Here is a 26,013-nt window from a genome sequence, read left to right on the forward strand (position 1 = left end):
GTACTAGTATAATGGAAGGTCAGTGTGTGTGTGTGGATATAGTACTAGTGGAATGGAAGGTCAGTGTGTGGATATAGTACTAGTGGAATGGAAGGTCAGTGTGTGTGTGTGGATATAGTACTAGTGGAATGGAAGGTCAGTGTGTTTGGATGTAACTGACGGGTGGATTTGGTGTTTACATGCTATAACAGTATGGGTTTGGTAAATCAGAATCACAAAAAACAATTATAGATTTTTCATATTGTCTAAGTCTCCATGCACACACACCATGAGGATAAGCAGTAAACCAATGTGCTGTGACTTACATTCCCTTCCTCATTTGCATTGTTTTGACAAGCCAAATTAGGGTGGGCACACTAATTGGATAACAAGCAGGGCAGTCAGACAGAAGCGGGGTAGAGACATGTTGACCGGGTCACAGGAAAAGTGGAGTCTGGGTTAGTTTTACCGATAGCCCCACTGACAAGAACGGGGTATGCTACTTTGATGTGAGAGCAATTGCAAGATATACCTAATTAAAAACCAATTTAAATCGCTGATCGTGTTAGTACTTAAGCCGACTGCAAGTGTCAGGGTTTAAATGGATTATGCCTACCCTTTGTGCCAGACTGCCATTGACCTACAGCGTGAGGAGCACCAAATGATCATGTCTGCTGTGTTAGTGTGACTTCTTTTACACATATACACACTCCACCTCCCTGAAGAGTGTACAGTCTTCCTCACTGAAACAACTCACATCTATCACATGAAATATCCTGACATCATAAAGCTGCCCTTTTAATGATGATTAGCATTCCTTAATGGATTTCGGTGGTCTGCTATCTCTTTCGCTATCCCTTCTGCCAGTGAGCGCTCCCTAGAGTTAGATAGCAATGAGGGTAAGCCATTTTCATTAGTGACCTCCTTTCTCTTTCTAGAAATACCCTCCAAGACCGCAACACACACCGCCGGTTCTAAGCGGTGTGATGTTCTTCTCCTGGCGGGGGCTATATTATAAAGCAAGGAAACCATTGCACGTGAAACTGTGTGAAACAGTGTTACCCAGCGGGGCACTTGCTTTCACTGTATGAGAGAGTGGGTGGGCGGACTGCCTGGGTAGAACCAATCATATGTAAAAATAGCCCCCTAGACGCTCTAGAAATATCCTAACTCTTCAGAGAAAACACAGGTCTTTCATCATCTTTACTAAAACATGAACTCTACAAAGTACACAATCCTCTCATTAGTAGGAGATTACGTCTCAAGTGTGTATAAACCGATGCCACAAAGGCTAGTATGTACTGAAAAACAGGAAGTGGCATACTTGTACACTCTCAACCCTGTGCACAATTGAGAGGGCTGAAAAGAAATCACTATTCCTCAAAATGGCTGCCTATTTACCTGCTCCTTGATGCCACTGACAGATGCTGTCAGGGAGTAATAAGACAGGAAGAGGACATCTGAGGCGGCGATTAAAAGAAACATGCATAATGCAAACTAACTCTGGGGAGTTAAATGCAAACCACAACGTTGCGCGAGTGTTGCAAAATACACTAACAGTCAAAAGTTTTAGAACACCTACTCATTAAAGTGTTTTTCTTCATTTTTACTATTTTCTACTTTGTAGAATAATAGTGAAGACATCAAAACCATGAAATAACACATATGGAATCATGTAGTAACCAAAAAAGTGTGAAACCAATGAAAATATATTTAATTTTTGAGATTTTTCAAAAGTAGCCACCCTTTGCCTTGATGACAGCTTTGCATACTTTTGGCAGTCTCTCAACCAGCTTCATGAGGTAGTCACCTGGAATGTGTAATTTCTTACCTTCTTAATGCGTTTGAGCCAATCAGTCATGTTGTGACAAGGTAGGCGGGGTATACAGAAGATAGCCCTATTTTGTAAAAGACCAAGTCCATATTATGGCACGAACAGCTCAAATAAGCAAGGAGAAACGACAGTCCATCATTACTATAAGACATGAAGGTCAATTAGTATGGAAAATGTAAAGAACTTTGAAAGTTTCTTCAAGTGCAGTCGCAAAAACCATCAAGCGCTATGATGAAACTGGCTCTTATGAGGACCGCCACAGGAATGGAAGACCCAGTACCTCTGCTGCAGAGGATACGTTCATTTGAGTTACCAGCCTCAAATTGCACTCCTCTTTCTCTTCTGGTCAGAGCCAGTTTACGCTGTTCTGTGAAGGGAGTAGTACACAGCGTTGTACGAGATCTTCAGGTTCTTGGCAATATCTCACATGGAATAGCCTTCATTTCTCAGAACAAGAATAGACTGATGAGTTTCCGAAGAAAGTACTTTGTTTCTGGACATTTTGAGGCTGTAATTGAACCCACAATTGCTGATGCTCCAGATACTCAACTAGTCTAAAAGAAGGCCAGTTTTATTGCTTCTTTAATCAGAAAAACAGTTTTCAGCTGTGCGAACATAATTGCAAAAGGGTTTTCTAATTATCAATTAATCTTTTAAAATGATAATCTTGGATTAGCTAACACAACGTGCCATTGGGAACACAGGAGTGATGGTTGCTGATAATGGGCCTTTGTACGCCTATGTAGATATTCCATTAAAAATATGTAGCCGTTTCAAGCTACAATAGTCATTTACAACATTAACAATGTCTACACTATATTTCTGATCAATTTGTGAAGACTTACAGAAAACGTTTGACCTCTGTCATTGCCAACAAAGGGTATATAACAAAGTATTGAGATAAACTTTTGTTATTGACCAAACACTTATTTTCCACCATAATTTGCAAATAAATTCATTAAAAATCCTACAATGTGATTTTCTGGATTTTTTTTTCTCATTTTGTCTGTCATAGTTGAAGTGTACCTATGATGAAAATTACAGGCCTCTCTCATCTTTTTAAGTGGGAGAACTTGCACAATTGGTGGCTGACTAAATACTTTTTTGCCCCACTGTATTTACCACCACAGACCGATGGTGGCACTAAGAACGCACTCAACCAACTCTATAAGACCACATGCAAAAAAAAAATGCTCACCCAGAAGCGGTGCTCCTAGCGGCCAGGGACTTTAATGTAGGAAAACTTAAATCAGTTTTACCACATTTTTACCAGCATGTCACATGTGCAACCAGAGGGAATAAAAAAAACTTTAGACCACCTTTACTGTGATAACACTCTCGGTCGCCAATGTGAGCAAGACCTTAAAATAGGCTAACATTCACAAAGCCGCGGGCCAGACGGATTACCAGGATGTGTACTCAAAGCGTGAGCGGACCAACTGGCAAGTGTCTGCACTGACATTTTCAACGTCTCCCTGACTGAGTCTGTAATACTTACATGTTTCAAGCAGACCACCATAGTTCCTGTGCCCAAGGAAGCGAAGGTAACCTGCCTAAATGATTACCACCATGAGGTGCTTTGAAAGGCTGGTCATGGCTCACATCAATATCATTATCCCAGACACCCTAGACACACTCCAATTCACATACCGCCCCAACAGATCCACAGATGACGCAATCTCAATCACACACAAAAGGAACACCTATGTGAGAATGCTGTTCATTGAATACAGCTCAGCATTCAACACCATAGTGCCCACAAAGCTCATCACTAAGCTAAGGACCCTGGGACTAAACACCTCCCTCTGCAACTGGATCCTGGACTACCTGACGGGCCGCTCCCAGGTGGTAAGGGTAGGCAACAACATGTCTGCCACGCTGATCCTCAACACTGGGGCCCCTCAGGGGTGTGTGCTTAGTCCCCTCCTGTACTCCCTGTTCACCCACGACTGCGTGGCCAAACATGACTCCAACACCATCATTAAGTTTGCTGACAACACAACAGTGGTAGGCTTGATCACCGACGACGACGAGACAGCCTATATAGAGGTGGTCAGAGAACTGGCAGTGTGGTGCCAGGACAACCACCTCTCCCTCAATGTGAGCAAGACAAAGGAGCGGATTGTGGACTACAGGAAAAGGTGGGCCGACCAGGCCCCCATTAACATCAACGGGGCTGTAGTGGAGTAGGTTGACAGTTTCAAGTTCCTTGGTGTCCACACCAACAATCTATCATGGTCCAAACATACCAAGACAGTCGTGAAGAGGGCATGACAAAACCTTTTCCCCCTCAGGAGACTGAAAAGATTTGGCATGGGTACCCAGATCCTCAAAAAGTTATAGAGCTGCACCATCGAGAGAATCCTGACCGGTTGCATCAACGCCTGGTATGGCAACTGCTCGGCATCTGACCGTAAGGCGCTACAGAGGGTCCTGCGAACGGCCCATGACATCACTGGGGCCAAGATTCCTGCAATCCAGGACCTATATAATAGGCGGAGTCAGAGGAAAGCCCATAAAATTGTCAGAGACTCCAGTCACCCAAATCAAAGACTGTTTTCTCTGCTACCGCACAGCAAGTGGCACCGGAGCGCCAAGTCTAGGACCACAAGGCTCCTTAAAACTTCTTAGGGATCAAATCCCGTTAACGGGATCGATTTGACAACACCCGGTGAAATGGCAGAGCGCCAAATTCAAATTAAATTATTAGAAATATTTAACTTTCATACAATCACAAGTGCAATACACCAAATTAAAGCTTTACTTCTTGTTAATCCAGCCACCATGTCAGATTTCAAAAGGGCTTTACGGCAAAAGCAAACCATGCTATTATCTGAGGACAGCACCCCATCAAACAAACACAGACAATCATATTTCATCCCGCCAGGCGCGACACAAAACTCAGAAATAACGATATAATTCATGCCTTACCTTTGAAGAGCTTCTTCTGTTGGCACTCCAATATGTCCCATAAACATCACAAATGGTCCTTTTGTTCGATTAATTCCGTCGTTATATCTCCAAAATGTCCATTTATTTGGCGCGATTGATCCAGAAAAACACCGGTTCCAACTCACGCAACATGACTACAAAATATCTAATAAGTTACCTGTAATCTTTGTCCAAACAACTTTCCTAATACAACTTCAGGTATTTTTTTTAACGTAAATAATCAATAAAATTTAAGACGGGATAAACTGCGTTCAATAGCGGATAAAAACAAAGTGGAGCGAGCTTTCAGGTCGTGCGCCCCAACCACAACAGTACACTAGACTCAAACATCGTTCTGAACAGCCCTACTTCTTCATTACACAAAGGAAAAACATCAACCAATTTCTAAAGACTGTTGACATCCAGTGGAAGCGATAGGAACTGCAAGCAAGTGCCTTAGAAATCTAGATCCACATAGAAAACCCATTGAAAACACTCACAACAAAAAATTAAAATCCTGGATGGTTTGTCCTCGGGGTTTCGCCTGCCAAATAAGTTCTGTTATACTCACAGACATCATTCAAACAGTTTTAGAAACATCAGAATATTTTCTATCCAAATGAACTAATAACATGCATATCCTAGCTTCTGGGCCTGAGTAGCAGGCAGTTTACTTTGGGTACGCTTTTCACCCGGACGTGAAAATACCGCCCCCTAGCCCAGAGAGGTTTTAACAGCTTCTACTCCCAAGCCATAAGACTACTGAACAATTAATAAAATGGCCACCGGACTATTACAGTGAACCCCCATCCATTTGTTTTGTACACTGCTGCTACTCGCTGTTTATTATCTATGCATAGTCACTTCACCCTTACCTACATGTACAAATTACCTCTAACCTGTACCCCTCTAACCTGTACCCCGCACACTGACTCGGTACCGGTACCCCCTGTATATAGCCTCATTATTGTATTGTGTTACTTATTATAATTTTTTACTTTAGTTTATTTTGTAAATATTTTCTTAACTCTTCTTGATCTGCACTGTTGGTTAAGGGCTTGTAAGTAAGGATTTCATATTATCTCAGCAAAGGAGAATTACTCACTAACAGGGGTGTAAACAAATGTGTACAAAATTTGAGAGAATTACGCTATTTCTTTTATTTTATAAAAAAAAAAAAATTATCCCATTTTCTCCCCAATTTTCGTGGTATCCAATCGCTAGTAATTACTATCTTGTCTCATCGCTACAACTCCCGTACGGGCTCGGGAGAGAACGTACGGGCTCGAAGGTCGAAAGCCATGCGTCCTCCGAAGCACAACCCAACCGAGCCGCACTGCTTCTTAACACAGCGCGCCTCCAACCCGGAAGCCAGCCGCACCAATGTGTCGGAGGAAACACCGTGTACCTGGCCCCCTTGGTTAGCGCGCACTGCGCCCGGCCCGCCACAGGAGTCGCTGGAGCGCGATGAGACAAGGATATCCCTACCGGCCAAACCCTCCCTAACCCGGACGACGCTATGCCAATTATGCGTCGCCCCACGGACCTCCCGGTCGCGGCCGGCTGCGACAGAGCCTGGACGCGAACCCAGAGACTCTGGTGGCGCAGCTAGCACTGCGATGCAGTGCCCTAGACCACTGCGCCACCCGGGAAGCCCTAGAATTACGCTTTTTGTGCATATGGAACACATCTGGGATATTTGATTTCAGCTCATGAAAAATGGGACCAAGACTTTACATGTTGCGTTTATATTTTTGTTCAGTGTACATTTGCTAAAAAAACGTAACATTAAATATTGAACGACGTGGAACTAACCTACCAAGATATTGCATTATCTTCCATAGACCGCATACAGCCCTGAGTTGAATATCCCTTTTATCCATGGCTAAAATGTAAAACATTTGCCGCTAGAAATGTGTTCATTTGCAAGTAGAAATGTGTTCAACATCCACTGAAGTAGCTAGCAAGTTTACTAGATAGATACAGTAGTTGCCTTTGTATCCAAACAAGCAGACTTGCTAATGTAGCTAATCAAACCATCATCAGTCCTAGCTTGCTATTATGTAAATCGAATTCAAGAATGCCAATAATGTTTTCAATTCATCTTTTGCTTTCAAAAGGAGCTCAAATATAGAACATGTAAGAATGAACTACTGTATGGCCATTCACTTCTACCGCGCTGATATACAGTGCGTTATAGAGAAATGTTGTGTCTTTGGCTATGCCGGATTAAGTGATATGACATGCTATTCTATAAAATAATTTCTCTAACTAATATTACCTGATTAAGCTAATCAGGTAAATAATTAACTAGAAAGTCGGGGCACCACGAAAGAATGTTTATAGAGCTGTTATTTACTAAATACCTAACTAATCACACAGAATTACATATACACAGAATGAATCATACATTGATGGACCTGGTGAACGGAGCCGATATAGCGGCTGGTTACACAAAGAAAGGGGGGGGTTTGAGTGAAAGAGCGGGAAGACTGAGGAACAAAGGGAGAAGCTATGCTATCATAAATACATTATCTTATGCATTCTAAATTACCGCCCATTTGAAAAAGGAGAATGCAATAGATATTTACTCTGAGCTGCACTTCGGTAGATTGGTCGTTGATGGAAGGCCGGTTTGTCCTTTGAAGAATGTCTCTGGTGGTAAACTGGATTTGTATCATTGTGTGTGTTAGACTGGATATGTCATCTGTCCTTTCCTAGCCCACGTTTACAGCGACTGCTGCTAACTCAACAGCTAGGAGGTATCACTTCTGGAGTGAATAAGAGTTCAAAGTTCATACCGTTGCTATACTTTTAAGCTCTTTCTATATTCTGGCTGGTATAGTCGAAATTCATCCTTTCGGAGTGTTGACCGTCATCTTCACGATGAAATTCGATGCTGATTTTTTTAGGTTATCTGAGCCCTTTTAACGTAGGACCGTTGCCCTAACGTCCTCGGAACAGAAAGTAAAATTTTTGTCAAGGAGCTTATATAGGATTGGGAGAGAGGGCTGTGTTTCATAGTTTACAACCCATGTCTTGTCTGTTCACTTGGGCGGGGCCTCTGAGTGAGGATTACCGAAATATGGTTCCGTTTCCCATCAGTTGATGTCACCAGACTCTCTATGTTAACAAAGGGATTTTCAATAGTCACATCGGTAGAGTAGAGAGAGGAAAACGGGGAAAGGTATTTATGGGGGTCATAAACCTCCCCCACTCAGGCCAACGTCATGACAGAAATAATGCACTCTAGAATGCCCTTCTAGCCAATCAGAAAAAAAGTATTCAACAATGCCATTGTATAATTCAGCAATAAGGCCTGAAGGGGTGTGGTATATGGCCAACATACCACAGCTACGGGCTGTTCTTAGACACGACACAACCCCGAGGTGCCTTATTGCCATTATAAACTGGTTACAAAAGGTAATTAGAACAGTAAACAAGTAATTTTGTGTCATACCCATTGCTTTCAGCCAATCAGCATTCAGGGCTCGAATGACCTGGTTTATAATTCAAAATATAGCTTTCTTTTGTAGAATATTACAGGCACTATTCCATGCGTTCTACATGTAAGCACTTGCGGCAGCATAGGCTACTAAGCACAGACGAGTAAAATAATACAACTTAAATTATGATACTGTTCTTTTGAAATAAAATGGATTTTTAAATGTTTCTAATGAACTGTCATAAGAAAATAATAATGCATTTCTTTGTGATGGTGTACAACACTTGTGGTGTTTTGTGGTTTTATATATAGCCTACAGTAACAAACGAATAACAATTTTATTTTGTTTGTATTTTAATGGTAGGCCTACCTAAAACCTTCCTAAACACAAGCAAATTATCATTTTTTTGCAATTACATTAGTGTTGAATATTTTCTTCAAAAACGACAAATTTACCTTCCTAGGAAAATTGCAACCACACCGGTAATATCCCGGTATTGCTTTTCAAACTGAAAATGCTATTGAAAAGCATAATAGCGGCCCCCAAAAAACTGACATGGTTTTACCACTGTAAATGGAGAAATAGGGACAGAAATCTAACGGTTTCTTGTTGTAATTGGCACAATTTAATCAACTCAAAGTTTTGTCAAAGTCACCACACTACTTTGTTGATGTATCCTAAACGTAGGTTACTAGCCTACAGCTTAGTGAAAATTACATTCGTTTCAGCTTACCTTTGACTGAAAGATGTCACCCAGCTTGTTGGCCCTCTTCTCTCCCCTGGCATCTGGCTATCAGTGGGATTTAGGAAGGTTGTGGCTGTTTTTACTTTATGATAACCTGCTTATTGTAGTGACTGTCACAGGGAACATCTCCGCTAAACAAATAGGCTTAGTAGCGGAGATTCAGCACCATGGATAGCGCCGCGGTTGATCAAAGTCCTGCGAACCTGACTCATCAAGCCCGTGCACTCGCATTGTTCTATGATGTTACTATAACAAATGTTGCAAATGTCCTCGAGCGTGTTTGTGGACACAATGTACCGGACATTTTGTTAACAGTGAGTAGCTGCAGTTTATATGTTCATCCTCTACCAGTGCCACAAAGCTAGTTTGGGGATTTGTGAATGTGAGATGGAGATCGCCTTCAGTAACTGAGTCGAGATGTCACGTGTAGCCTAGCATTGCAATTTATAGAAGTCATGTAAGTAAGGGCCATTTTCTATTGTGGACTTTAAGTTGAGTAGGCGAAAATGGTCGGCTGCTTGCGTTGTGATGACTGGTCTAATGTATGAATGAAGCTAAAGTTGATGTGTCAGTTTCATGCAGCTATTCACACATGCATATTTTGTATTTTTGCATTAGTGCAGCATAAAAATGGTGGGACATATTATTGGTCCACAACATTAGAATTGTCGGGAAATGGCAGGAGCTTGGTCGAGCAGTCTCGAGATACCGGTCACTGGTATTAAACCCTAAACAGCATATTTTTTTTATTTCACCTTTATTTAACCAGGTAGGCAAGTTGAGAACAAGTTCTCATTTACAATTGCGACCTGGCAATTGCGACCTGGCATATACAAAATGTATTTATTATACTGTTAGAATGCATTGGCTCAGAACGGGATAGCTAGATGTCTCGCTTTTCTACTGTTAGTATTCAGAGTAGAGAAACACATGATTTTTGTATGACTTCGGGTCAAAATTCTACAAAGATCCAGAAAAAAAAAAGGACCATATGCATTTCAGGTAAAATAACAACCCATTGCTCGTCTACCAGGATAAATTAGCTAGCAATAGCAAGATAGCTAAATGTCAATGAATGTCATGTGTGTTTGATATGCGCCCAAATTAATATAGTTGTTTCACAGTTGGTTTTGATATTTTAACCTGCGTGTCATGATCGCTTCTGGTGTGGATGGACAAAATCAACATGCGGACGATGGAACACAGGAGTGTCCAGTGTAGTCAGTATGTTATGAAAGCAAACAAACGCCAACCCAACCACCCACCCACATCCAAGCTAAATCTCCCTCTCTCTCCCACAGTGAGGGGATGGTAGGTGTTTGATGAGTGCTGGTGCGTCGTGACATGATTGGCAGCTGAGAGAGGCGAGCGAAAGGAAAAGAACACACCTACTGATCTGCAAGATGTGCATGATTCCCCAGAAGGAGACGATTCACAGCTTCAAAAGCACTGCTGCCAGCCATACTCAAAGTCTGTGTCTGTCTTCAGAGACAGCTGGAGATCAAAGACTTTCCAAACAACATTAGCAAGCTGAGACCACAGTGACCACAACACACCTGTCATTCATCTCAGAGACATGCTGTAAGGTCAGAGAGTGGTCATATTGAGACCTGCAGTGACCTGGCCTGAATTGGTCATGGTTGTGTTTTCAGATGCATGGTCAAGTTCAATTACGTAGGCTACAATATACATAGACCGACACCAAAAGTTATGTTATAGAAACGCTGCTATGACTGGTTTGTTTGAGTCGAACATAGATGTTCACTTTGGGCCTGAACTGTTTGACTGAAATCAGTCCTCTCCTGATATGATTTGAATCGACAAATGAATACAAATGCATTCTCTCATCATGTACTTAATAAATAGATAAATTCATTATGCTAATAGTTTTGGACTTAACGTAATCATTTTGTCTGTCCTAGTCTGCCGGGATGTACAGTAGGAGGGACAAACCATTGAATTCAGTTACAAAAATCAATAAGCCAGAATAAATTGACTTTGACTTGAAAAGGTTTGGAGAGAATGCTGTGGGCCATAAGCCCTTGACAACCGCCCTCCCCTTGTCCAAACATCTTCACCATAAATCAACATGTCGCGCCGCCCCTCATTCCACTCCAACCATTGTGCCCAAGAGCCCAAACCGTTTAACGCAGAACGTTAATTATATTTCAAACTAAACGGATGGAGAACGCCGGCTATTAGCTCCGGGCTGAGCTGTGGCGGTCCGTCGATCATGTTTCTCTCATGGCGGGGTGCGACTTTGATCTGCAAAGCGGGGAGAATGGAAGAGGGGGAAAGAAAGAAAAACACTCAAGTTTTAATGGCTCTCCAGTGTGCCAACGGAGAGGGAGAAGCCATGTCATGAGATACTATCCAACATGATCAATGGAAAGGGAAATGGCTACATCTGGGGATTCTTCACTGTCAAAGTTAGTGTGCTCCTGGCTGCCGGTGGGCTGGTCTACTGCTCCCAAGGTAGAAGACTGGAGCAAGTAGAGCTCCTTCCTCGCCTACACAAACTGTGTTGATTGCATTACTACAAACAGCCACTTCATTTGTGGAGGACGGTAAGTGAGATGCCAACGTGCTGCACAGCAAGATACCTTCCTGATGAAAAATAAGAGACTATTGAGAAAAGTCGTCTCTTTTCCGCCATTATTATTGACATTACGAAAAATGGAATTAAGGAACAGCAGCAGATGGTGGTAAGCGACTGGCTAAACTGAGATACTTAGGGGACGCTAGCCAAAGAGCGCAGCAATTGGCTGAATAAGAAAGCCAAGCTGAGTATTGTAGCAATTTCTTGAGAGAGGAAAAAGGTCCACGGACCATGGACACAGGGATGGTTGCAGTTGGCTTAAATGGAGCAGATGGCCGGATGCTGTCCAGGGGGGGACACAGTCACAGGACGAACACAGTAACTAATTTGGTTCCTGGTTTCTGGACACATTAAGAAAAGCAAATTAGACGTGCCAAGAGTGGTGGTGGGTTGGTCGTTGGTATTGCAATCCGTGTGTCTCATCAGACCCCTGCCCTGGGAAGGTCACAGGTCAACATGGCGGCTGCTGCTTTTCAAGTATCAATCTCCTGTAATCCGGTGGTAGCAAAAGGCATGCTTCACTGTTGATTGTGTTCATATGGCTCTTTGATGCACACAACACACTGATCTGAGGGAATCCCAGCAACATCTAATATTAAAGTGACACATGCTGAGACCGATCGCAATGCTCCTTTGTTTTTAATCCAATATGAAAACACTGTGCTGTACTGTGATTTGTGGTCTAGATAATTCCATGGCATTGATGATGCCAGGGCTTGGTGCTCGTCTATTCGTGCTCTGGTTTGGGAGAGAGTGGTTGTGTGTCATCTCTACAGTAAAGAAGGTGTATACACTAGCATGGCAGGTGGCCGAGTTACATTATGGCATAGTTTTTGGGGACGTACAGTAGGAGGGACAAACCATTGAATTCAGTTACAATAAGCCAGAATAAATTGACTTTGACTTGAAAAGGTTAGGGGAGAATGCTGTAGGCCATAAGCCCTTGTCAACCCCCCTACCCTTGTTCAAACATCTTCATGTCAATGAATGTCATGTGTGTTTGATATGCGCCCAAATTAATATAGTTGTTTCACAGTTGGTTTTGATATTTTAACCTGCGTGTCATGATCGCTTCTGGTGTGGATGGACAAAATCAACATGCGGACGATGGAACACAGGAGTGTCCAGTGTAGTCAGTATGTTATGAAAGCAAACAAAACAAACATCTATATGTTCATCCTCTACCAGTGCCACAAAGCTAGTTTGGGGATTTGTGAATGTGAGATGGAGATCGCCTTCAGTAACTGAGTCGAGATGTCACGTGTAGCCTAGCATTGCAATTTATAGAAGTCATGTAAGTAAGGGCCATTTTCTATTGTGGACTTTAAGTTGAGTAGGCGAAAATGGTCGGCTGCTTGCGTTGTGATGACTGGTCTAATGTATGAATGAAGCTAAAGTTGATGTGTCAGTTTCATGCAGCTATTCACACATGCATATTTTGTATTTTTGCATTAGTGCAGCATAAAAATGGTGGGACATATTATTGGTCCACAACATTAGAATTGTCGGGAAATGGCAGGAGCTTGGTCGAGCAGTCTCGAGATACCGGTCACTGGTATTAAACCCTAAACAGCATATTTTTTTTATTTCACCTTTATTTAACCAGGTAGGCAAGTTGAGAACAAGTTCTCATTTACAATTGCGACCTGGCATATACAAAATGTATTTATTATACTGTTAGAATGCATTGGCTCAGAACGGGATAGCTAGATGTCTCGCTTTTCTACTGTTAGTATTCAGAGTAGAGAAACACATGATTTTTGTATGACTTCGGGTCAAAATTCTACAAAGATCCAGAAAAAAAAAAGGACCATATGCATTTCAGGTAAAATAACAACCCATTGCTCGTCTACCAGGATAAATTAGCTAGCAATAGCAAGATAGCTAAATGTCAATGAATGTCATGTGTGTTTGATATGCGCCCAAATTAATATAGTTGTTTCACAGTTGGTTTTGATATTTTAACCTGCGTGTCATGATCGCTTCTGGTGTGGATGGACAAAATCAACATGCGGACGATGGAACACAGGAGTGTCCAGTGTAGTCAGTATGTTATGAAAGCAAACAAACGCCAACCCAACCACCCACCCACATCCAAGCTAAATCTCCCTCTCTCTCCCACAGTGAGGGGATGGTAGGTGTTTGATGAGTGCTGGTGCGTCGTGACATGATTGGCAGCTGAGAGAGGCGAGCGAAAGGAAAAGAACACACCTACTGATCTGCAAGATGTGCATGATTCCCCAGAAGGAGACGATTCACAGCTTCAAAAGCACTGCTGCCAGCCATACTCAAAGTCTGTGTCTGTCTTCAGAGACAGCTGGAGATCAAAGACTTTCCAAACAACATTAGCAAGCTGAGACCACAGTGACCACAACACACCTGTCATTCATCTCAGAGACATGCTGTAAGGTCAGAGAGTGGTCATATTGAGACCTGCAGTGACCTGGCCTGAATTGGTCATGGTTGTGTTTTCAGATGCATGGTCAAGTTCAATTACGTAGGCTACAATATACATAGACCGACACCAAAAGTTATGTTATAGAAACGCTGCTATGACTGGTTTGTTTGAGTCGAACATAGATGTTCACTTTGGGCCTGAACTGTTTGACTGAAATCAGTCCTCTCCTGATATGATTTGAATCGACAAATGAATACAAATGCATTCTCTCATCATGTACTTAATAAATAGATAAATTCATTATGCTAATAGTTTTGGACTTAACGTAATCATTTTGTCTGTCCTAGTCTGCCGGGATGTACAGTAGGAGGGACAAACCATTGAATTCAGTTACAAAAATCAATAAGCCAGAATAAATTGACTTTGACTTGAAAAGGTTTGGAGAGAATGCTGTGGGCCATAAGCCCTTGACAACCGCCCTCCCCTTGTCCAAACATCTTCACCATAAATCAACATGTCGCGCCGCCCCTCATTCCACTCCAACCATTGTGCCCAAGAGCCCAAACCGTTTAACGCAGAACGTTAATTATATTTCAAACTAAACGGATGGAGAACGCCGGCTATTAGCTCCGGGCTGAGCTGTGGCGGTCCGTCGATCATGTTTCTCTCATGGCGGGGTGCGACTTTGATCTGCAAAGCGGGGAGAATGGAAGAGGGGGAAAGAAAGAAAAACACTCAAGTTTTAATGGCTCTCCAGTGTGCCAACGGAGAGGGAGAAGCCATGTCATGAGATACTATCCAACATGATCAATGGAAAGGGAAATGGCTACATCTGGGGATTCTTCACTGTCAAAGTTAGTGTGCTCCTGGCTGCCGGTGGGCTGGTCTACTGCTCCCAAGGTAGAAGACTGGAGCAAGTAGAGCTCCTTCCTCGCCTACACAAACTGTGTTGATTGCATTACTACAAACAGCCACTTCATTTGTGGAGGACGGTAAGTGAGATGCCAACGTGCTGCACAGCAAGATACCTTCCTGATGAAAAATAAGAGACTATTGAGAAAAGTCGTCTCTTTTCCGCCATTATTATTGACATTACGAAAAATGGAATTAAGGAACAGCAGCAGATGGTGGTAAGCGACTGGCTAAACTGAGATACTTAGGGGACGCTAGCCAAAGAGCGCAGCAATTGGCTGAATAAGAAAGCCAAGCTGAGTATTGTAGCAATTTCTTGAGAGAGGAAAAAGGTCCACGGACCATGGACACAGGGATGGTTGCAGTTGGCTTAAATGGAGCAGATGGCCGGATGCTGTCCAGGGGGGGACACAGTCACAGGACGAACACAGTAACTAATTTGGTTCCTGGTTTCTGGACACATTAAGAAAAGCAAATTAGACGTGCCAAGAGTGGTGGTGGGTTGGTCGTTGGTATTGCAATCCGTGTGTCTCATCAGACCCCTGCCCTGGGAAGGTCACAGGTCAACATGGCGGCTGCTGCTTTTCAAGTATCAATCTCCTGTAATCCGGTGGTAGCAAAAGGCATGCTTCACTGTTGATTGTGTTCATATGGCTCTTTGATGCACACAACACACTGATCTGAGGGAATCCCAGCAACATCTAATATTAAAGTGACACATGCTGAGACCGATCGCAATGCTCCTTTGTTTTTAATCCAATATGAAAACACTGTGCTGTACTGTGATTTGTGGTCTAGATAATTCCATGGCATTGATGATGCCAGGGCTTGGTGCTCGTCTATTCGTGCTCTGGTTTGGGAGAGAGTGGTTGTGTGTCATCTCTACAGTAAAGAAGGTGTATACACTAGCATGGCAGGTGGCCGAGTTACATTATGGCATAGTTTTTGGGGACGTACAGTAGGAGGGACAAACCATTGAATTCAGTTACAATAAGCCAGAATAAATTGACTTTGACTTGAAAAGGTTAGGGGAGAATGCTGTAGGCCATAAGCCCTTGTCAACCCCCCTACCCTTGTTCAAACATCTTCACCATAAATCAACATGTCACGCCGCCCCTCGTCCCACTCCAACCATTGTGCCCAAGAGCCCAAACCATTAATGTAGAACGTTAATTAATTTTCAAACTAAACGGATGGAGAACGTGGGCTATTATCTCCGGGCTGAGCTGTGGCGGTCCAGTCGATCATGTTTCTCATGGCGGGGAGCGACTTTGATCTGCAAAGCGGGGAGAATGGAAGAGGGGGAAAGAAAGAAAAAACCCAAAGTTCCCCACTGTGAGCGAGGAATCTGGCAAACCCTCTCGCAAACTCACTGCCATCCTGTATAGAAGGAGTCAAGGGTGCAAGTGAGAAGAGAAAGACACTGGGTAAAATGAATAAGAAGACAATGAAAGCAGAACGAGCGAGAGACACTGCCCCCCTGACTGAGTTTCTCCAGTCTAAGAACAGTCGGTGAGCGGGAGAGAGTGAGTCACAAGCTTAGCCTTCAGCCCAGACAAACCGGTAGCGACTCCCGGACAGAGATTGAGTTCAGACTGCAGGTGAACCAGTCTGAAAGGCCTGGGGCCAAGTGACACACAGACAGCCCTCTCAGTTCTCTCAGCCCAAGCTCCAGATTGAGTTCTGAGTGCACCTCACCTGGACTGAACCCCCTGCTGCTTCCCCTGAATGTCTCTCAGCTCCCAAAACACCATTCACAGCTGCCGAGAAGAGGAGTAAGGGGTGAAATGGGGACACAACAGCTCTCTCCTTCTCCTGAGATATTATTCCTTTTTGAAATAAGTGTCAGACTCTGCTGCTCTCCCACTGAGAAAGACTGTCATTAGTCTTGTCCAAAGTCTTAGTTAGCCACGTTAGTGAATAATAGACATTTTAAATAAATTGGCTGACAAAAACAAGTTACTAAAACAGATAGAAAATGTGTACCAATGGATTATAAAACAGTAGAAGGCTGGAAAAGAAAGTATAAGACTTCAAACTGTATATATGAGTGTGCTTAAAGTGCATTGAAAGGGCTCTGGGGTGATGTACAGCCGTGGCCAAAAGTTTTGAGAATGACACAAATATTAATTTCCACAAAGTTTGCTGCTTCAGTGTCTTTAGATATTTTTGTCAGATGTTACTATGGAATACTGAAGTATAATTACAAGCATTTCATAAGTGTCAAAGGCTTTTATTGACAATTACATGAAGTTGATGCAAAGGGTCAATATTTGCAGTGTTGACCCTTCTTTTTCAAGACCTCTGCAATCCGCCCTGGCATGCTGTCAATTAACTTCTGGGCCACATCCTGACTGATGGCAGCCCATTCTTGCATAATCAATGCTTGGAGTTTGTCAGAATTTGTGTGTTTTTGTTTGTTCACCCGCCTCTTGAGGATTGACCACAAGTTCTCAATGGGATTAAGGTCTGGGGAGTTTCCTGACCATGGACCCAAAACATCGATGTTTTGTTCCCCGAGCTACTTAGTTATCACTTTTGCCTTATGGCAAGGTGCTCCATCATGCTGGAAAAGGCTTTGTTCGTCACCAAACTGTTCCTGGATGGTTGGGAGAAGTTGCTCTCGGAGGATGTGTTGGTACCATTCTTTATTCATGGCTGTGTTCTTAGGCAAAATTGTGAGTGAGCCCACTCCCTTGGCTGAGAAGCAACCCCACACATGAATGGTCTCAGGATGCTTTACTGTTGGCATGACACAGGACTGATGTTAGCGCTCACCTTGTCTTCTCCGGACGAGCTTTTTTCCAGATACTCCAAACAATTGGAAAGGGGATTCATCAGAGAAAATGACTTTACCCCAGTCCTCAGCAGTCCAATCCCTGTACCTTTTGCAGAATATCAGTCTGTCCCTGTGTTTTTCCTGGAGAGAAGTGGCTTCTTTGCTGCCCTTCTTGACACCAGGCCATCCTCCAAAAGTCTTTGCCTCACTGTGCGTGCAGATGCACTCACACCTGCCTGCTGCCATTCCTGAGCAAGCTCTGTACTGGTGGTGCCCTGATCCCGCAGCTGAATCAACTTTAGGAGACGGTTCTGGCGCTTGCTGGACTTTCTTGGGCGCCCTGAAGCCTTCTTCACAACAATTGAAACGCTCTCCTTGAAGTTCTTGATGATCCGATAAATGGTTGATTTATGTGCAATCTTACTGGCAGCAATATCCTTGCCTGTGAAGCCCTTTTTGTGCAAATCAATGATGACGGCACATGTTTCCTTGCAGGTAACCATGGTTGACAGAGGAAGAAAAATTATTCCAAGCACCACCCTCCTTTTGAAGCTTCCAGTCTGTTATTCGAACTCAATCAGCATGACAGAGTGATCTCCAGCCTTGTCCTCGTCAACACTCACACCTGTGTTAACGAGAGAATCACTGTCATGATGTCAGCTGGTCCTTTTGTGGCAGGGCTGAAATGCAGTGGCTATGTTTTTTGGGGATTCAGTTCATTTGCATGGCAAAGAGGGACTTTGCAATTAATTGCAATTCATCTGATCACTCTTCACAACATTCTGGCGTATATGCAAATTGCCATCATACAAACTGAGGCAGCAGACTTTGTGAAAATTAATATTTGTGTCATTCTCAAAACTTTTGGCCACGACTGTAGACTAATGCCCGATTCGATCAGAGCACCATGCACTTCCCTACTTTGTTGGTTGAAAACTGTATAAGGAGGATACAAGAGTGTAAAACACTTAAATAACTTAACCGTAAGAATGGAAAATACACCTGGCTTATATTCAGATTGCTCGACTGCTCCTGCTTTCAGAGACCACTGGATTCGTGTGTTTCTCCAGGACGCTCTATGATAAAAAAAATATGAAGGTGTTTTAACTGGTGCTTATTCTTCAGCGAAAGGACACCAAGCTGAAAGGGGCTCATTACACTGTCCATCCATAGATCTCAGCATCCCGACTGCTCCATTCGAACATATTGATTACTGTCCGTCTGCAACAGCCTCTGAACGCCCAGAGTTATTATGTGCTTGTCAGCTGCTAAATTGGTAAAATGGGTGAAAGCCTCTCTTCTGTTGGTGTCTGTACAGGAAAAGTAGGGCTACATTTGTGTGTTTGTGGAGTGTTGCAATGAACCACTCATCTTGCTTGGTTCGTACAAGAACAAACAAAATGTGTGTCCATCAATGAAGACAGGGAAACAACGTAGGAGAAAATCTTTTGAGAGTAGATTCTTATTCCCATCCCTGGCAACTCCGCCCAACATCCTCTGACAGTTCCCCTGGAGAACATGTTATGTCCAGGTCAGAGCATGTGCTGCAGGAGAACAGCCCCCTAGACACGTACACACGCACGCAAGCACATGGACACACAGACGGACACACACACACACACACACACACACGCTATGACCCACTGTATAAGGGCAGGTCATCCACTCTTTCTCCTCCTGAACAAGCCGTCAAATGTGTGCTGATGCTCTCGGGACAAACATCCCCGGAGTCACCATGCTGTCATACAGACAGTCACAGTCCCACTAACTAAACCACTGAAACACTAGAGCACTACTCCATCCTCAGAGAGGTATAGAATCCATGCGGTTTGCTTTGAAGAGGTGTGTGAGATATACACAACATACACTGAGTGTACAAAACATTAAGAACACCTTCCTAATATCGAGTTGCATCCCTCCTTTTGCCCTCAGAACAGCCTCAGTTCATCGGGGCATGGACTTTACAAAGGTGTCGAAAGCGTTCCACAGGGATGGACCATGTTGACTCCAATGCCTCCCACAGCTGTGTCAAGCTGGCTAGATGGAATTATTGAGACACACAGGAAACTGTTGTGTTTGAACCCAACAGCGGTGCAATTCTTGACACAAACCGGTGCGCCTGTCAACTATTGCCATACCCCACTCAAAGGCTCTTAAATCTTTTGTCTTGCCCATTCACCCTCGGAATAGCACACATACACAATCGATGTCTCAAAACTTTAAAATCCTTCTTTAACCTGTCTCCTCCCCTTCATCTACACTGATTGAAGTGGATTTAACAAGTGGCATCAATAAGGGATTCTAGTTTTCACCTGGTTAGTCTGTCAGGGGTGTCAAACTCATTCCATGGCGGTCCGAGTGTCTGCAGGTTTTAGTTTTTTCCTTTCAATTACGACCTAAACATCCAGGTGAGGGGAGTTCCTTACTAATTAGTGACCTTAATGAGAAAATCAAGTACAAGGGTGGAAAGAAAACCCACAGATACTCGGCCCTCGGTGGAATGAGTTTGACACGTGGTCTATGTCATGGAAAGAGCAGGTGTTCCTAATGTTTTGTACACTCAGTGTATGAGATCAGCAAAGATCCAACACCATGATATTCAATTTGATAGGTTTGGAGTGAGTGGGATTGAGAGAATGCTGGAGACAGTTACAGCAGGGGGGAATATAAGACAATGGGTGCGTGTGTGTGTGTATTTGTGTGTGCTTGGAAACAGAGGGTGAGAGAGTGAGTGACTGTGTGCAGCCAGCAGAGCAGAAACCTCCATCTGGGAGAAGTGTGATGAAGTAATCAAGTGCATATTGTATGATGCAGAGGCACCACTCCATACTGCGAGCCCAAAGAGGAGGTACCCAAACTACCAAATCTGCCATATCTCTCAACTCCCATTGAACCTGACACAAACAACCACTGAATAAAAAAAACTATAGTATGACGAACCATGTTATACTGAACAAAAATATAAAACGCAACATGTAATGTGTTGGTCTCATGTTTCATGAGCTGAAATATAAGACCCTGCTGACTGCAGGAATGTCCACAAGAGCCGTTGAATGTTCTTTTCTCTACCGTAAGCTGCCTCCAACGTCGTTTTAGAAAATTTGGCAGTACGTCTAACCGGCCTCACAACCGACACTGTGTATGGCGTCGTGTGGGCGAGTGGTTTGCTGATGTCAACGTTGTGAACAAGTGAACAGAGTGGCAGTGGGGTTATGTAATGGGCAGGCATAAGCTACAGACAAAGAACACAATTGCATTTTATTGATGGCAATTTGAATGCAGAGAGATACCGTGACGAGATCCTAAAGCCCATTGTTGTGCCATTCATCCGACGCCATCGCCTCATGTTTCAGCATGATAATGCACGGCCCATGTCGCAAGAATCTGCACACAATTACTGGAAGCTGAACATTTCCCAGTTCTATCCATGGCCTGCATACTCACCAGATATGTCACCAATTGAGCATGTTTGGGATGGTCTGGACAGCGTGTTCCAGTTCCTGCCAATATACAGCAATTTGCACAGCCATTGAAGACCAGTGGGACAACATTACACAGGCCACAATCAACAGCCTGATCAACTCTATGTGAAGGAGATGTGTCGCGCTGCATGAGGCAAACGGTGGTCACACCAGATACTGACTGGTTTTCTGATCCACGCCCCTAACTATTTTTAAAGCTATCTGTGACCAACAAATGCATATCTGTATTCCCAGTCATGTGAAATCCATAGATTAGGGCGTAATTTATTTATTTCAATTGACTGATTTCCTTATATGAACTGTAAATCAGTCAAATCTTTGAAATTGTTGCGTTTCTATTTTTGTTCAGTATATTTTTACCTCTAAACTAATGAATCAACAATGAATCTTCAACTGCTAACGGCCTGAAACGCATATTTTCGACCTCCTCGATCCCATTGACACCTCCTCATACGAGTCAATAAAAGCCTGAAGCTGATGGCTCTGGCATCAACTGATGGCTCTGCTCATTAAATTAAAACATGATTATACTATTTGAAAAGGTCAAATGTCAATCTCTTTGGCAGGAAATAGGCTGGAGACTGCCGTGCTTAAACACTGTGTGCTATGACGCATCAAACGAGCCCCCGAGCAGCTATTAGCATTCATCACAGCCAGTCTGCAGAGACGAGAACGGTGCAACGTTTTGCCCTATTCCTCGTTACATAGGAGCTTGTTTGTTTTGACTTCCAGTTCCCAACACGACACATTGCTTGTTTTCCCAGAAACACAAGGCTTTTTGGGCTCAGTGAATGGTTTTCACTGCCCATCTTAAAATTCAAATACACATTCATTCTGTAAAGATAGGAAGTCTGTGGGCAGGCAGGATTTTCATCAAAAACCCAGCTATAAATAACAAGCGAATGGGAGAGAAAGAAGAGAGACAAAAAGAAAGTGTGAGAGTGGGAGGCACATTAAACTGGCCAAACATTTGGTAAGCAGAGTCTGTTCGAGCAAAGAGTACACTCAACTGCAGACAATTACAAACTAACTACAAGATGTATGAAAATGTAGGCTAGATCTACACAATGTCGCAATTACAGGCCATGCCCGGGTCTTGGGATGAAACTGGACCATCTGTTTTGATGGTATTTACACTACACACCATAAACATGGTTTATAATTATTGACAGGAGAATCATTATCAATCACCACAGCCATCTTCTGTCCATGTTCCTGATCTGGTTTTAAACTATCACCCTGGATTGGTCATGTATGATGGTTGGGTCAGAGCTTAATATGTGATTAAGTTCCATGGCTTGGTTCCAAGGACTTGCTGTGATAGAATGGACCTCCCAGGATGAGGATGACCCAAAGAGAAAGAGTTTAAGCTGCCGGGGAGATTCGACTGACCCTCCGCCAGAAATCGAGGTTCACATGTACGTGTATGTGTGTATATACGCACAAGCGTGTGTACATAAAGCGTTACAAAATGTCCCAGAAATGCTCCACGTCTTCTTAACTACGTCAGTCTTAACATTGTCTATTATGAAGTCACACAGATGGAACAGAACAATCAGCATGAATATAGGCATAGCTTTGGCCCTGTCCTGACTGATATCTTATCTCAATCTACGGGCTGCTGATAATCCACACATCCTCTTCCTGCTGTCTGTCCTCTCTGACCGTGCCACCTCATCCCAAGGTCAGGAGTGTTTTAAAGACTGCTGCTAACTTTGGCTCTTATCTGTCATGTCCCCACGCTGAAGTGTGACCTGGGGCTTTCACTTCATCACTGAAAATTCATCCATCTAATCTATTTAAATCGAAAGCCATGCAAGGTTAGAATTACATGTTTTACATGGATATTGACACATACTATAGGCCTTCAACATACAAATCATACTGCATGCAAACTAATCTAATCCAAAAAGCATTACGGGTCAGTGAACACAAAATAGATCATTGAAAGTCATGGCGATTACCAATGTATTCTTCTCGAACAGAGCCTAATCTGACTCAGCATGAGACCTCTCCCCTAATCCCCAATACATTTTTCCTATGGGTCAGTGTGCCACTCACCTCCCACTGGTGTTGCGCAGGATGACCAGGGCATCAGGGAAGCCATCCATGTTGTAGTCTCCCAGGTGCAGGGTGATGGGGTTGTGGAGCTCCCCAGCAGGAGGGGTGGTCTGGGGGGGCACAAAGCCCCAGAGAGTCTCCCTCCTCTGGAAATCAGTCAGGACTGGCACCCACTGCAACAGGAGAGAAAACAATGATGCTGGTTCAGCTCATTGATGATACAGTATACTACACCGAAATGAGAGTCGGAGCGAAAAGAAAATGAAACAACATTGACTATTATTAACAGCTGGTGTATTTAGTAGAAATGACATCGCGGTGAGAGCGGGTTCAGTCGGGTTGCTGAATTACTGACATTAATGCTACAAGTCAAAAGATAGAAATAAGTGCTAGGGCAGAGGGAATTTCTTCCTTCCTGTTCACAGCAATAAAACAGTCATTTCCCATCAGACCATATTTTGTATTTGAAAAGAGCTGCAGAAATTAGATCTATCGCTGTGAAACCCACTATGACTGTGTGGCCTATCCTTGACCTCCCCTGATTATACCATACCATGATAAATATTGCAGTGAAAGAGAATATATATTGATAGAGATACTCGCCCCCGCCCTCCCCTACATAGCTCTAACAACACATATTCCACCCTTGACAGCTCAACTGAGTAGTCAATAATCCCTGGGGACCTCTCTCTCTGACAGTGACTGATGTTCATCACAAAAAATCATACTAACTACTGTGGGTAAATTCATTATATTCACGAAAATGTATGCACTCACTACTGTACGTCGCTAAGGATAAGGCACCTGCTAAATGGCAAAAAAAAAATGTTTTGTCATTGAACACATAACGAATAGTGAATAAAATCCAAGTAAGATTCCCTAATAGTGTTGCATCCCCCGCTAAAAATGGCCAGTCTCACAGAGCGACATCCTCAGATACCATCATTAGTAACCGTTACTGAATAGACGGATGTGAATACGAGAACTACACAAAGAACTTTAAAAAGAGAGGGCAGCGGGGATAGGAGCTATTCTTCATGCAGCTGAACGCCTCTCTGTTTTCCTCTCCACAAGGCCCACCTATTATTGGAAGCACTGGGGAGGCGGGAATGCAGATGCTGTGGGTTTAAATATTCATGAATGTTAAAACAGGAAAAACCAGGTGCATCTCTGCACATTATATCCGCCAGAGGAACCGCCATGAAGGTAGCGGTAATGTCTGCTAATATGGCTGTTCTCCCTCTCTGAATACATAAACACAGGCAACATATTTACAGACAGAGAAAACGAGCAGCAAGAGAGGAGAGAGTTGAGGCCATAAGAAAGTCTCTCAGAGGAAAGTGTATAGTCTTGTGTGAGTATTTACTGGGGATAGACCTCAGTGCTGGACGGCCGGTGCTCCTTTGATGAATCAGTACCACATAGGCTTTGATGTATAACCCTGTTGACGTGGTGCCGCTACATGATAGGGCAGGGGAAGACGGTGTGATATGTACAGTATGGCTGCACCGGCAGGGAATGTGTTAGGGATGAGGGTGCGTGGGAGAGGTAAGTGTTTTTGTCTGGACAGTGTGGGTGAAACAATTGGGAGTATGTGTATGAGCTATGTACAATTTGTGCAAGGTACTGGAGGTGAAATGGCATCTCCATCTTAGGGCTCTTGGCCAGAAAGCCATTCAAACAATCCCACCCAGGTGATTGAAGTCCCACTGAGCCGAGCTCAGAACCATGTCTTTATCAGGCCTGGGCGGGGAGTTAATCGAAGTGATGCGCCATTGGCTGCAGAGGTCGATAGGCCTCCTCCCTTTCACGGGGACTGCCGACAATGATAATTCACATTATTTAAAGTTATATGTGAAAGGTTATGGGTGTTTGGAAGAACGACAGGCGGTTACTGAGCTTAAATGACGACTTCCTTTGAGTGAGATTAACTGCTAATAATGACCGGTCATTACGAAGTTTAATGATCATTCATCATATGTGTGATGAATACTGACTGGTTTTAATGAGGGTTTAATGATTGGCTACGATTATCTAAATACAGTAATAGTTATAACTGGAACAGCTATGTAAATACAGTTAAAGTTGGAAGTTTACATACACTTCGGTTGGAGTCATTAAAACTCGTTTTTCAAACACTCCACAAATTTCTTGTTAACAAACTATAGTTTTTGCAAGTCACAAGTAATTTTTCCAACAATTGTTTACAGACAGATTATTTCACTTATAATTCACTGTATCACAATTCCAGTGGGTCAGAAGTTTACATACACTAAGTTGACTGTGCCTTTAAACAGCTTGGAAAATTCCAGAAAATTATGTCATGGCTTTAGAAGCTTCTGATAGGCTAATTGACATAATTTGAGTCAATTGGAGGTGTACCTGTGGATGTATTTCAAGGCCTACCTTCAAACTCAGTGCCTCTTTGCTTGACATCATGGGAAAATCAAAAGAAATCAGCCAAATTGTAGACCTCCACAAGTCTGGTTAATACTTGGGAGCAATTTCCAAACGCCTGAAGGTACCACGTTCATTTGTACAAACAGCCGTCATACCACTCAGGAAGGAGACGCGTTCTGTCTCCTAGAGATTAACGTACTTTTGTGCGAAAAGTGCAAATCAATCCCAGAACAACAACAAAGGACCTTTGTTGAAGGTGAAGATGCTGGAGGAAACAGGTACAAAAGTATCTCTATCCACAGTAAAACGAGTCCTATATCAACATAACCTGAAAGGCCGCTCAGCAAGGAAGAAGCCACTGCTCCAAAACCGCCATAAAAAAGCCAGACTACAGTTTGCAACTGCACATGGGGACAAAGATCATACTTTTTCGAGAAATGTCCTCTG

At 43.2% G+C, this 26,013-nt stretch overlaps 1 protein-coding gene across 2 annotated transcripts in view; it reads right to left on the reverse strand.

Moving 5' to 3' along the window:
• LOC120046169 (T-cell immunomodulatory protein-like) overlaps positions 1-26,013 on the reverse strand; it is a 119,634-nt gene that overhangs the window by 49,690 nt on the left and 43,931 nt on the right. For both annotated transcript variants that reach the window (XM_038991189.1, XM_038991196.1), the window contains exon 10: positions 23,167-23,339. In XM_038991189.1, the coding sequence (XP_038847117.1) occupies positions 23,167-23,339 (173 nt within the window). The remainder of the gene's footprint in view (positions 1-23,166; positions 23,340-26,013) is intronic.

This window comes from Salvelinus namaycush, chromosome 1, assembly GCF_016432855.1.
Source record: "Salvelinus namaycush isolate Seneca chromosome 1, SaNama_1.0, whole genome shotgun sequence".
Lineage (NCBI taxonomy): Eukaryota > Metazoa > Chordata > Actinopteri > Salmoniformes > Salmonidae > Salvelinus > Salvelinus namaycush.